Below are 15220 nucleotides of genomic sequence, written 5' to 3'. Positions count from 1 at the left end.
AACAACAACAACAAAACAGAGGTAGATAATAGGAAAAAATAGATTTTTAAAAATTAGAGGATCAGACCTGTAGATCCTACATCTAAATATTTGAATATTTAAAAGAGAGAACAGAGAAAATGAAGGAGGGTAATTATAAAAGAAATCTCATAAGAAAAATTTTTAGAACTAAAGGATTAGAGTTTTTTAAAATGAGATTTAAACAGCTTATCAAATGCCCTACATGATGAATGAGGAGGAAAACAAAAACCAAAAAACTATACCAAGAATAATTATCAAGAAATTTCAGATCACTGGGAATAAAGAGAAGATTTTTTAAAGCTTCCAGAAAGAAATATATCACACGTGAAGAACTGGACATCTGAATGAAATTGGGCTTCTCAAGATTTAACACTAGAAACAAGAAGGCAAGAAGGTCTTTACAATTCTGAACAAAAATTATCTCCAAACTAAAATACAACCAGATTGTGATCATATGAGAGGGGAATAAATACATTTTAGGCATGCAACATCAGAAAAGATTTAGGTCTCATAGACTAGAAAAGATTTCGGTCTCATGAAGGAGCAGACCCATCAAGAGGAAAATAAGGGATCAAGCAGGAACATCGATCCAAGAAGCAGGCAAACAGGCCAACCCAGGATCCCCTAGGATCCCCGTGAAAGAACTGCCAGTTCAGAACTGGAGGAGGATGAAGTGCCACAGGAAAGAAGTCTCCAAGGGGAAAAGGCAATAGAATGCCTGGGAATTATTTTACAGCTTTGTCAGAGGTTTAGGGGAAGAATAGATGATATATAAAAACAAACAAGGGAATGAAAAATTGGGCTACTTGCACAAAAAAATAAAAGCATCATTCATGGCTCTTCTGGGACAAATATTTACTAAGTCATATTAATGTAACCAAAATATATTAGGAGAATAAGGGAGAGAAAATATGGGTGGAAATAGTAGTATAAAGCCTATAGGTAATATCGAAAACTGAAAACCCCAGAAATATTAGTATAGAATAAACTTAGAAATGCAGTGGTAAATTCCAGAGAAACAACTAAATGCATTGAAAGCTGTTAGTACCTTTTGGGGGTGGGTACAGCACCCGGCCATGAAAAGTGTGGGCTTCCAAGGTCTGCTATTTTTCATTAAAAACTGCTTTGTATTATTTGTCCTTTAAAACTACGAATATATATTTCTTTGCAGGAAAGAAATACTTAACATTTTCAGTTAAAACAATCAACTTAGGGACTTTGCTAAAACATTATTGGACTATCTGGTGCAATGAAATACAAAAAGGAAAATCTCCAACGAATAGATCACACACACTATCCTGATAAATTTATTAAAAAAAAATAAAGATTTTCTGACCTCTGTAAATAAGAGGATATCTGTAACAATACTGTAATCATCAACAAAATAGGGTCTGAATTATGATGCTAAAGCTTGTGTTCTTCAATGAGTTAGCTATGCTACTGGACTGAATTTCTTTTTCTTCTGACATGCAGAAAGTATTTTTTCCCCAGAGGAAAGGGTATTCCAATATCTAACAACAACAACAAAAATTACTCCCTCTAAAAGAAAAGAGACCAAAACCTGAAATCCTATGAGACATCAGCTGTTTCAATTGGAGAGATAATTTTCTTTAAAATTGTTCTACTGTTATGAAGATTAAAAAAAACAACAACAGTGAACAGATTGGGAGCTTGAATCAAAGAGGAATCAAATCCTTGTCACATCTTCCTAACCACAAGAAGAATGGGATGTATTTTTACAGCTATCAGATTTTTAAGGAGTATGTAATGTAAATTAATATTATAATCTCCCTAATGTTTCTGTAGTTATTCTCTATTTTTGTATTACGACTCAAATATCTGTCAGTTACTATATTATAGTTTATTTAGACAAGTATCTGAAACTTATTAGTGTGATCCTCTTTTATTTAACAAAAGCTATGGGAATATACCTGGCTAAGAGAAAAATGGTTACCTCAGGCTTGGCTACCTTCTAGACCTTTCCCTTCCCTCTGCCAAATTTTATAAATGAACTAAAGTAGAAGTTGGAAGGCACTTGAAAAATCCCCTTGTCCAACTCCCGACCTCGAGCAATAAGCACTTTGACAACATCCCTGAAAAATAGTCATTAAACTTTCCCAAATGAACACGACTTATAAAGTGTTCTGAGTATTTCTACTATGAACGCTAGTGACAGGCAGTTTTACTACCTGCCAACGTGGCTTTGTACATACTTAAGCACCTTGAATTGTTAGAATATCCTTCCTCATGTTTGGCCGGCTAGGACCTGGATGGACTTTACCATTGAGGATGCTGCAACTACGGTGGCATTTACTTCTAGGACAGATCAGTTAGGCACCCAACTGACTATATAATTCATTGTCCAAACTGGAACACGGAGTGAAAGCGGATACTAGAAATAATTACACCAGGACTGTCCCAGGTTGTCTGGTGTGTTGTATGTGAGCATCCTCACTCCAAGGTCTGGGGCCCAGAAGGGGCTCTCAGGATATGGGAAAGCCATCGGATATGACTCAGAGCTTGGTGTGTTCTTGTCAATATGCCAAGGCCAAGACCTAGCTATTCACGCGAGGCAAACATGTTAGAGAAAGTTTAGGGAATGAGAGGCATTTGCATGTCTGCGTACCAAATACCAGGCTTAGGTTTAGGATAACAAAATTAATTCCAGACCACTGATTATGAGGAAAAAGTCCCCAATTTATTCAAGGTCTGTTCTGGCAAAAGTCAGGGCCAAGCCTGTGTACTCTGGACTTCGGTTGCTATAACCTAGCAGGCCTGGCTCATAGTTTCAGCATCAGACTTACTTTAGTTTTCTGGAGCAATGGAGAAGATATTTCCCTTTTCTGTGGGACATCCCCTCAAATATTTGAAAACAGCTTTTACGACTGCCTTTTATCTTTTTTTTCTTTTTCCTACTAAACATATCCAGTTTCTTCCATCATGGAAAATGTGAGGCTACAAATGGAACATGCTGGTATTCCAGATGAGGGCCCACCAAACCAAAGTAAGGTAAAATTATCATCTAACACATGCTTAATAGACGGGCACTTTCTATTACTGGTTCATATTAAACTTGTGATCAAATAGCTCCCTACGAATATTTTGTAGAAGACAGTACTGCTATCGAGTCAGGTCTCTTCCATGCTGTTTGGACATTTTAATTCTTTCATCCCAAATGAATGGTTTTATGCTCATCCCATTAAGCTTGGAGGCATGGGGGAAGTGGGAATGCCCAGGTTGGAGCCCCGGCTCTGCCCTCTGTGACCTTGGGCTTCATCGTTGATCCTCGGCTTCCTCACTGAGGAAGAGGCTGAAGCTCAGATGAGTAAAACATCACATGAAAGCACTTAGTAAACTATGAAGTAAAATCAGTATCTAAGTTTATATGTATTTTTTATTTATTCATTCTACAAATTTTTACTTAATAATAGCAACCAGATACTGCACTAGGTACGGAGGGTACAGTTCTAGCCTACAGAGATGATACAATTATAGCTACCTCTTGAGTTTCTCATTTATACTATTGACTATCTGTTCCAGTTCTGTGTTATATAAAATTGTGATGATAATTATTTCTATGCATTTCCTAGCTATCTTTATATATTAAATGTATGTGAGCGATGATTCTTGCAGCATTCTAGTAGAGACCTTTTTTCGAGTTGTTACAGGTCATTACTTCTCATTGGATGCAGTTTTTCACAGAAATTCACATAGTACTATTCTACCATCTAACTTAGAGTGGACAAGTTTTCTGCATTTCTTCGCTTTCCCACCTATAGCAGCTGTCTCTGCTGTATCACAGCACTCTTTCCCTGTGAAGGTGCAGAAAATCATGGTACCCTAGGCTAGCACTCCCAGTCCAGCTGAGAAGGCAAGTTAATAACTACTTACTGTCTTGAATTTCCACATATTTCACCAACATAACTAAAGAATGTAGCAAAAATCTACCAAAGTATTATTCCTTTGTTCCTCGCTGGCTGGGTGATTTTGCAATTGGGGCAGCCTTTATGTGTGGTTTGATGGCAAAGTTGGAGAACTGAAAGGAGTGAAGGATGGCATCTACCTGACAGGAGGACAAAGGAAAGGGCCAATTTTTCTTCAAGTTTCTTCTCATCCTTTCTCTTTGCAAGGCAAAAATCAACTCTACTACATAGAATCATTTATTGTAGAAAATTCTTTAAGGCCAGTTTTAAAATTTCCACTTACCAAAATATGCACAGAGCTTTGTTATAGAATCTTTCTTTACAATGACAGTACTGGAGGGCTCAACAAAAGGTTAAGTGATATGTATCCTTCGTTCATTCATTCATTCCACAAATAACTATGGAGTGCAGAGGATACAGCAGTGAATGCTACAATATTCTGGTAGGTCAGAAAGTGGTCAGAGTGAAGCAATATGATTCTTCGGTGCACAAACCAGCCTCAAAACTGTCAGCAATATTACATGTCTGAAGTTACTGAAAAAGATTTGTATCAAACCCTAAAGCTCTGTGGAGCACTTGAACATTGTCACAATTGAATAGACCTAGCTAATGGACTTGCAGTTTCTAGAAAGAGATAATGGACACCTGAGAGATAAAGCACATGAGAGATCAGTTTGGCAAAGTGAGTTTGAACAGCAAAGCCTGCTATTGAAGAGGTAATGATACCAGCTATTATGCCAGGCTGTTGTGTACTGCTGGAAGAGGAGGAACAAGATTTAAAGGAAAGAACTTTGTTACTAGGGACCCAACCCTCACTTGTGGCAAACCCTTCGGGGCACAAGGAGCCAAGAGCATTGCTTTGCTAACTACAGAGAGTGCATAGGAGCAATGGCGGTGATGGAGTTAAGAGTCCTGAAAATGTCGCTGGCAGGATGAGAGCAAACAAACCAAGGGCATCAGAAAAACATTGGTCAACAGAGCAAAAAGACTGAAGAACCTCAGGTGCCATTTCCACATGGACTCAGAAGGAATACGAGGGCAAGGGGAGGACCCTCCAGAAAAGAAAACACTGAACATTTTGCTAATGAAGAGGAAAAGAGTCCCAGATCAGTAAGCTCTGAGGTACTACAAGTGAGATCTGGAAAACATCCATTATCGATCAAAGAGTTACAATTAGATGTCATATCTTTACAATGGATAGACTCATTTCAATGGCACCATCCATCCATATGACATTTAAAGATACTAAGCTTATGATCTTCGATAATATTTTTCAAAGGATCACACTGATTGGTTTGAAAAAAAGGTGCAGTAAGAGAGAGCTTAGTACTTCATTACTGAAAATGGATACAGAAAATATTCCCTTACAACAGTTATTTGCTAGATCATTTATTTTCTATAAATGTATAATTAATAATTGTCAAATAACAAGTAGGCAGTTCTTACATTGTAATGGCTTGTGGAAAAGTCTTAGAACTATTTGTCTATACATAGATTCATCTTTAATCAGTATCTGGGCTGCTTCCAAATTCACTGGATTTTTTAGCACTGGATTAGAAAGCATAACCTACAGGAAAAATATAGAACGTAGGTTTCATTTTCAGTAAATTTTTTCTTAGAGCACAAAGACAAACCAATACATAAAACAATACTCAAGAAGCATTTACTAAATACCTACATTGTATTTACCTGGAGAGAGATACAAAGACAAACGAGACATGGTTCCTACTCTTAAGAAACTCTTAATTTATCTTGGTTTTATACTGTATATTCATTAGCCAAATACGATCAAGGAGAGTTATAAGTTCCTTCCTATAACTTATTCCATGCTGTCACATAGATTTAAATTGGACATACGTGCAAAGGAAACTAAATATTAGGAAACATTAAAACATTTTCATTAAAAACTAAAATTGCACTTTAACATGAGATCATATTTAGATTATAGGTAAAACGAACACATATATTAAGGCTTATATACACTTCAATATCTCTTCAGATCATCTAATGATTAATTTGTTATCTGTAGTAGTTTTCCGTTGCTTCCATAACAAATTACCACAAATTTAGTGCTTAAAAAACACAAATTTATTATCTCACACTTCTGCAGGTGAAAAATCTAGGGTGATTGGGCTGTGTTCCCTTTTCCAGATATAACAAGACTGAAATCAAGGTGTTGGCTGACTGGACTCTTCTCAGAGTTTCTGGACGAATCTGCTTCCAAGCTCATTCAGGTTGTTTGTTAGCTAAATTCAGTCCTTTGGATAAGTAGGGACAAGGTCCCTGTTTCTTTGCTGACTGTTAGCTGGGGGCCACCCTCAGCTCCAAGAGGTCTCTTGCAGGTCCTCACACTTGAACCCCTATATCACAGGGGGAGTAAAGTTGTGAAAAATCCTTCTCATGCTTGGAATCTTCCTAGTGTCCCCTCCTGCCAGATCCCTTCACCTTCTTCCACTGTATCTCTGAGTGACTCTTCTGCCTTGCTCCTCTATTGTTAAAGGCTCCTGTGATTATTTTGTTCCCCCATCCCTGCTGCATAATTCAGGATAACTTTCTAATTTTAATGTCAGCTGATTAGTAACCTTAATTTCACCTACAAGGTCTTTTCACATCATTACCTAGACTAGTGTTTGATTGAATAACCAGAGGATGAGAGTGGTGGAAGATATCCTTAAGTCTGTCTACCATAATGTATATGCATCTGAACAAAATAGGGGACCAGTAGTAAGCAAAATTTAATAGTTCTGCTAGACCACGATCTTGTTTATCTGGATCTCAAAATTAATATTAGCCCAAGCTGCATTTAATAATTCAGTATTTTCAATATTACATTATAACATGCAGACTATATAATAAAATATAATCAAAATAATAACTAATAGAATACCAAAATGTAGATGTGGGTCAAAGTGGATAATTGTGACTTAAGAGCCATGGAAATGATGGCAATCTTTCACTAATGAAAGTAATAATCTAACATCTAATATTTCAAAAGCAACAAGAATTTTCTGCTATTTGAGTTTTCCTATTTGAAAAATACATTTGAGCTACATTTCCAAGGATATTATAATTGCCTTTAAAAAATCAATGTGGATTGTACTACACCTTTCAAAGTGAGTGGGAAGCAGATGAAACTTATCTTCAAGAACAAGCTTTTAGTCTTTGGCCAGAAAGATAATCATACTCAGAAAGGCACATCTGGTAAAGTTTATTCAATAGTCTTTACATTGACACAGCACCTAAGACCTTTGCATATAATGTGTATACAAGATACTAAGAATACTTAATGATTTTTAAGAACTGGACTATAAGGAATATATTAAAACATATAAATCAGACGGCCTGCTACAATAGTAAAACAGAAAAATCCAACTTTTAACTTAGCCATGTGATAGTATAAAATAACATAGGAAGCTCTGCAGAGGATAAGTACAAAAATCTGAAACATCAGTAAACAACTGCACCAGTAGGCATATTTTATAATATCCAATTAGTTAAAGACCATGAATTTGAAATTCATTCTACAAATGGGTGTTGCTGTTTACCTTTGCATTACATACGGAAGTGTTAAAAAAATTAAGATTGTAAAAAAATTTGGAGATGATTAGTATAAAAAGACATAAAAATATTTTAAACACCATTTCAAGTATCACTCCCTTGAATAACGATGTGATAATTACAAATATGTCTCATCTGTTATTCAAAGGGAAGTATAAGAAATTATGGTCTATACTGTCCACTACAGTAGGCTCTAGCTATGTATGACAATTTAAATTTAAATTACTTAAAATTAAATAAAATGAAAAACTCGGTTCCTCAGTTACACTAGCCACATTTCAAGTAACCACCTGTGACTAGAAGCTACTACATTGGACAAGGAAGATAGTGGACATGTCCATAAGTGCAGAAAGTTCTAATGATACTTATTGACCTTGAAAGAACTATTCAATAGACATTAAAATATTAACCATAGTGAGATAAAAATTACTTGAGATAAAAGGTTAAGTGAAAAAGAAACGAGCTATATAATTTATACCTATGTACCATAATTGCAATGATGCAAAAATTCAGGTTCTTTCTCCCATTCATGCTACTTAGCTCCTACCAAATGTCAACATTGTACTGGGTAGTTAGTTATTGGAGAATCAAAGACTAATCAGACCTGTTCCCTGACCTTGAGGAAGTTGTAGTCTAGTAGGGTAAGACTGATAAAAAAAACCCAGTATATGCATTACAGTATTACAAAGGTCTGTTAGAAATTTGCTTAGGATACTGCTCTCTGGGTGAGTGGCAAAGGAAGTCCCTCTAAAACCAAAGCCATCAGTTCCACCTAGGAAAGAAAATCAAGAAAGACATTTCAGAGGAAGGCTCAATTGCCCTGACTCTTAAAATGCGAGCAGCTGTTTGCTGGACAGACAGAGAAAAGGTCCAAGACTTGCTTGGGTTTGTAACTTTAGAGTTTATAACTCTAGAAATGCTTTTAAACCTGAAGTGAACTTAGCACTCTGACTAAAGAAAAGCATGAAGATATTATAGGAGTGGAATTGCATGGTATGTTAGAGCCCAGGTGTGAGAAATAAATCATTTGTCAGACAACAGAACTGGGTTTTACTCTGCAGTGAATGTGGAACTGAAAGATTTTAAACAGAAAAATAGGAGAAAAGATCAGAAGGAAATGCTAATCACGGTAGGATTCGGGTTTTTCTTTATGATTACTGGTGATTTTGTTTTCCTTTGTACTGTCTTAAAAATCTTTTGTAATGCAGGCATATTTGTTTTACAAATCTGTTTGAAAAATAAAAAGACAAATAACTTTGTCATCTATTGGCTTTCCGTGATATATTTCCATGACAACACTGTTGTCACTTTGCATTACTGCTTAAAAATAAGAACTATTGTAATATTAACTAGCTTTATTGAGTTATTTTCTTGGACCACACATGGTTCTAAGTATTTTATATGTATTAATGCATTTAATCCGTACAAGTTAAATGAAGTAGCTACTGACAGCTCCGTTTTACTGATGAAGAAATTGAGGCATTGAGATGTGAAGAAACTTGTCCAATGGAACAGAGGTGTTAAAAGGCAGAACCAGGATATGAAGCCAAGCAATCTAATTTCAGAATCCCAAATTTACCTTTTATTAAATTATCCTGCAACTCAAAATTTTCACCATTTCATTCTGGTTTGCCCTTACTCATTTACATTTTTTGAGAACACTCAGTTTCTATTCTTAAGGCAGATCCTAGTTTAGGTGGAAAAGTTAGGACTATGACTTAGTTTAAAGGAATCCAAAAGATCAACCTGTTATCTGCATATCATGCTCACTCACTTCCTTAAATTTTTTGCTAAAGGTCTCTCCATATGTATTTTTAAAATGAATGAATAAGTGAAAGAATGAGTAAATGAAATATTGACTCTTTAAAAAAGATAAAATTTTATTCAGTATTCTAAGGTGATTAGACAGAATACTATTATTTTATTTAAACAATAAGAAATGGAAGAAATGGGATTTGTATTATAATTCTGCTACTAAAAAATTCAATTAAGCCAGTAGACTTTATTATCCTAGTGTTCTAGATAATCAAAATTTAGCAGTTTATCTTCACATGTTATAATAAGTAGGCCCATTCACATAGAACAGAACTCAGCCAGATACCAATAGTCAAAGCAAGTACCACTGAAATCATTTCTTTGGCATTGAATGAGAAAAGAGCCTTGTTGAGGGTCAAGAATAACACCACACTGGGGCATGCTTCTAAGGGCCTTGGATCAGGAAGTAAAGGGGGCATTCTAGAAATAGGCATCTATCTGAGGTGAGAAGAAAATCTCTGGTTTAATTGTTCACTGGGTTTGATATGAAAGCAAGCAGCTAGCTCTGTCAGAAAACAGGATAAAGCTGAACATTTTAAGTTGTAATCACTTGATTCACTTCTCTGAAAAAGTAAAGGTCTATGAATGAAGAAAGATATAAAAGTATGTTATAAAATAAAATTAGAAGTTGAAAGAAAACTGAAGACTATATTGCTAGAAATGAAGCCATCCACACAGTTTTCTTCTGTTATAAGGGGCTTTAACAAACAATTTCACTTTAAAATATTAGTCTTTATAATTCAAGTACCATTTTATAGTCTTGATGTAGAAGTGTCATTGATTTAAATAAGCTTACTCAAATCTTTTAAACATTTAAATAGGCAATACATATTTTATTTTTTATATTTTGAATAACTGAGATTATTAAAAGTATTAAAGAGGGCAATTTGTATTAATCTGTTCTTACCTGGAGGGTAAGTAAGATGCTGCTCAATGAATAGCATGTGTTCCACTTGTCATGGCTGTCTAAAAAATCTATACAGGGTCGACCAGTATGTTGGTCTACTGTATTAAAATAATACATTAATATTAATAGTGGTATATATAATAAAATTATTAAAAACTCATCAACATCAAAATATAGGTAAAATTTAAAGCAAATGAAAAAGAAGAAAAATTATTTGCCATGAATATGACACATTTAATACAGTGCTAAAAGCATGGACTTTTGGTGTCAGACACACAGATTTGAACATTGACTCTATGTGATGTTGAACAATTAACTTTATCTCTCTAGGTCTCATTTTTTTAATATGTGAAATTGGGATATAATTAAAGTACCTACCTTCACTGTAAAGAGTGAATACAATAAAGTACTTAAATAGAGTACCTGACATATAGTGAATTCTTGAAAATGATAGATATCATTACTAATATTTTTACTAATGTGTAAATAATTTTTATAATGAAAAAGAAAAACATTTATACTCCAAAAGAAGAATTTTGCAATAAAGAGACAAAAACTGAGAAGAAAATTTTGAAAAGGTAATAAAGGAATCTTTGATTTCATATATTACATTGTATTATAAAACCACAATAATTATAGCGATGTAGTAGGACACAAGATTAGACATGAAAGAGCAATGTAATAAGAGAATTTAGAAACCAATCCTAGTATGTATTAAAATTGTTGTATGTTAAAAGTGAAATTATGATTCAGTGGTGAAAGCAAGAAACAGTATAAATAGTGTTGCAAACTACTCATCATCCTCCAGTATCTACTCTTCCTTTATTTCTTCTCTCTGTAATAAGAAACTATACCTGTCTTCGATCCTCATAACCCCATGCTGTTTAGATGACATATAGTTGCTCAGATTATTTCTCCCAGCCTCTCCCTTAGCAAGATGTAACCATTGGACTAAGTTTCAAAAATGAGATATAAGCAGAAGTAAAATGTGCAACTTCTGGATCATATTTTCTTAAGGAAGTTATTTTGTCCTTTTTCTCTTTCTCCTTCCCTCTTCCCACTGGTTGAAAATGATGACAAAAAGTAAATGCCTCATATCCAGAAATGGAAGCCATATGTTGAAGATGGCAAAACCTCCCTGCTAGCTTTTTTCTATTATATATAGATTGAAAAGATATACAGAAGCTTAGCCTGTCCCTAACACAGTTAACTAACTAAATCTGTATTTGAAAAAAAAAAAAAAAAGGAATAGACTATGAAAAATAAAACTATAGAATAACTAGAAGAAAGTTAAAATTATTTGGTTGTTTTGAGGGGGAAGATCATTTAAGCTTGAAGATAATTGTAAAAATCTCAAAGGACAAGACAATAAATATAGCTACATAAAAATTTTAAGATTCTAGGTGTAAGAAAAATAGTATCAACAAAATATAAAAATTAATAACAAATGAAGGAAAACATTTGCAACATCTAAGACAATGTGATAACATTGTTAATAAGCCTGACAATTGACGAAATAAGACACACAATCTACAGATGTGAAAAAATGTTTAACTCACAAGTATCGAAGTACTTATTAAAACAATAGAAAGATTCTTATTAAATTGGCAAAAAAAAAAAAATTTCTCCAAAATTTTAATGCCCAGAATTGGACAGTAGTATACGCTTCCTGGTGGGTGTGTACAACATCATTGAAAGGCAATTTGGCTTTATGTATCTAAAGATTTAGATCTGTACATAGTCATCTTTTGGAGTTTGGTAGCTAATAAACAATACTTCTTTACTCCAAGGTTCATATATAATGAAATAGACTAGAGTGTTGAAAGATGCAAGTAAAAAATATCAACTTTACTGTATGTAAGACTAAAATGGAGAATGCACGTGATCAATGCTTTAATTGAGTTCCACAAAAGCCCCCCAGATTTGAACTTGATCTCTCAACTGAAGTTCTTCCTAACTTTCCTGCCTGGAGAAACAGACCACACCCATTCTAAGATCAGGCTGGTTGGAAAGAAAGTGTTGAGAAGGTGCTGAGCTACACATGCTCAGTTCTTTCTTACATCTCCCCAATTAGATAAGTCTTTCCTCCTCCTGGGGGTGAGGGACAGAAAGAAGAGCAATCATGAGCTCTCCCATATTTTCCTCTTCTCTTTATTAATGTATAAAAACACAACAGATTTCTGCATATTGATTTTTGTATCCTGAAACTTTACAGAATTCGTTTATTAGTTCCAACAGTTTTTTGGGAGCGTCTTTAATATTTTCTATATATAATATCATTTCAACTGCAAATAGTGACAGGTTTACTTCTTCCTTTCCAATTTGTACGCCTTTTATTTCTTTTTCTTACCTAATTGATCTGGCTAGAACTTCCAATGCTATGTTAAATAAAAGTGTCAAGAGTGGGCATCCTTGTTTTGCCCCTGGTCTTATTTTATATACTTTTAGGTAATTTTTTCCAAGTATATCGTTACTTTTGTAATTAAAACCCATTTTTAAAGAATAAAATTTAATTTATGATACAAAACTTTTATGGGCTTGGTGAGGAAGGCCTTTCTAAAATAGTAAAACCTAGAAAATTACATAAGCCTATGTAATTTTAAATAAAAAATTGATGCAAAACTTTATATCTAATACCGCAACTATGTAGGAAAAATACACAGAGAAAAAGAAATAAATTTGGTTAAATGTTGTGTACATTTGCCATTATTTGCCTAAAATAAACACTTAGGAGTGGAATTACTGGATTAAATACAACAGGAAGGGGTATTCTTAGTCCCTCACCTTCCCCCCTCACATTTCCACAGAGTAGATCTTCCTCATTCTATTTAAGAGCAATATATATAGAACTATAGGATATTTCACTTAAAAATTCCTATATTAATAGATATTGGGGTTATTTCCCCTTTCCTTATTTCCAATAGTGTTATTGGAAACAAACATATTTAAATATTAAACATACTCTTCCACACTTGTGCTAGTATTTCTATGGAATAATTTATAAACATAGTATTACAGGAATTTAAGGCTATTTGCATTTTATATCTAATTGAAAACTGTCAAATTGCTTCCCCAAAAGGTCACACTAAAGTTATAATGTTAGAGTACCCATGTTCGCCCACCTCCAATAAAATAATTACATGTTATTATTTTAACATTTAACACAATGATGAGTCACAATTTTTGTTTTAATATTCATTTATCTTCTTACTAGTGAGGATGAACATCCTTTTATAATTATTTTTGTTATGTTTCCTCTACCAAGTGTTTAGTTATAGTCTTTGTCCATTTTTCTATTGCTTTATGTCGATTTCTTATTGATTCACACACACTTTATATATTACAGATATCCTGTTTTATGTGTTGCAAATATTTTCCCTCATTTTGAAAAAGCCAATGTATTTTGTCTAATGTATTTTCTAATGTCACTAGCTATAGAGAAGTTTAAAAGTAGTTTAATGTGTCATGCTTTTACCATGGTTTCTAGGTTTTACCATATTTAGAGAGGTCTTCCTCACCGAGCCCATAAAAGTTCTATTAGACTTTTTCTTTTTAGCATTGAAAATTTTTAAATTTTTGATCAATCAGAAATTTACTTTGTGTATAACTTAAGGTAGTAATCCAACTTTTTCTAAAATGTTAATTTGTGAGCCTATCATTTTTATAATAAAAAATTAGTCCAACTAAATTATTGAACAATATAGGAGTTGTTACATTTAACATTTAGTCATTAAATGATCTTTTGAAGAATGTTTAATAATGCAGCCATAAGCTTATGTAATTTTAAATAAAAAATTGATGCAAAACTTTATATCTAATACTGCAACTATGTAGGAAAAATACACATAGAAAAGGAAATAAATTTGGTTAAATGTTGAGAGCAGTATTTCTCTGAATTAGGATTCAAGGTGATAATTTTTCTCTTTTTATATTTTCCCCAGTAAGCATGCTTACTTTAATAACCATAATGTTAAAAATAAACATTATAACACACTCACAAGAAACAAGGATAATAGGGACAGAGCCCCTGATGATAAAAATCTCATTTGGTCCTTACCATTTGGATGAAAAGGAATGGTTCTAAATGTCACAACTGGAGGGACAAAATTATACTCCGGTGTAAAATTTATTGTCAGTTGGAAGGACATTCCTATGACATAAAAACAAACATTTTTACTAAAGTGTTATATTGTACAGGTTAACTGTAACACTGAAGTTTCTTCTTACAGTTTAGCCTCCCAACGTGTCTAAAGAGTTTTATTTTTAAGTAAATTGGATCATAGGGTACAGAGACCCCTCTAGATAGTGTAACAGACTCCTCACAAACTAATCTCACTATTTCATCAGCCTGTTTCTCACTAGTTCTTTTCATCCACTAACTCCAACCCCCTGAGCACCTGTCCCCTTGTCTACTCTGTCTTAATATCCTTCCCCTCCTTCCAAACCTGGCAAACTCTTATGCATTCTTCAGGACTCAATTCAAATGTCGCTTCCTTACAGAGCCATTCCTGACTCTCCAAGGAACAATAACTAATCATTGCCTCCTAGGCATTCTGTTTAAAATCCATAATAGCACATATTATATTTTATTGTAATTGTTTGCTTTACATGATGTTCTCCCTGCCTCATTCAAAAACAAACAAACAAAACTATCTTATTACTCCATGATTGAAAGAATGCATGATCACTGAAGTTTATGGAGGCCCAGTCTTCTTGAGAATTTGATTTATGGAAATTTTGGGGAAAATCATAGGGAAAAATCAGAGATAATTGTGGGATTTTGATGCCAACCAGAATTTTGATAGCTATTCTCTGATTTCATGGAAGAGTGTTAGAATATATTTTCAATTGTTATCTTTTATTGTGCCTGTTTCTTAAAAATGTAATAACATTAAGATTTGGCATAAAGAAAAATTTAAACCTAAAATTTCCATCTATGTTTACACATGGCCAAAAGTAAAGCCATACAATAAAAAATAACATGTGAATACTTTCA

General features: G+C 33.8%; 1 protein-coding gene across 1 annotated transcript in view; it reads right to left on the bottom strand.

Annotated features, from left to right (window-relative positions):
* UBE2U (ubiquitin conjugating enzyme E2 U (putative)) overlaps positions 1-15220 on the bottom strand; it is a 51476-nt gene that overhangs the window by 33483 nt on the left and 2773 nt on the right. The window contains exons 3-5 of the mRNA XM_023536227.1: positions 14282-14374; positions 10225-10322; positions 5391-5511 (exon numbers count right to left, since the gene is read on the bottom strand). Of these exons, the coding sequence (XP_023391995.1) occupies positions 5391-5511; positions 10225-10322; positions 14282-14374 (312 nt within the window). The remainder of the gene's footprint in view (positions 1-5390; positions 5512-10224; positions 10323-14281; positions 14375-15220) is intronic.

The sequence above is a fragment of the Pteropus vampyrus genome, unplaced genomic scaffold (genome assembly GCF_000151845.1).
Source record: "Pteropus vampyrus isolate Shadow unplaced genomic scaffold, Pvam_2.0 Scaffold151, whole genome shotgun sequence".
In the NCBI taxonomy this organism is placed as follows: domain Eukaryota; kingdom Metazoa; phylum Chordata; class Mammalia; order Chiroptera; family Pteropodidae; genus Pteropus; species Pteropus vampyrus.
This window is presented reverse-complemented; position numbering and strand designations above follow the sequence as displayed.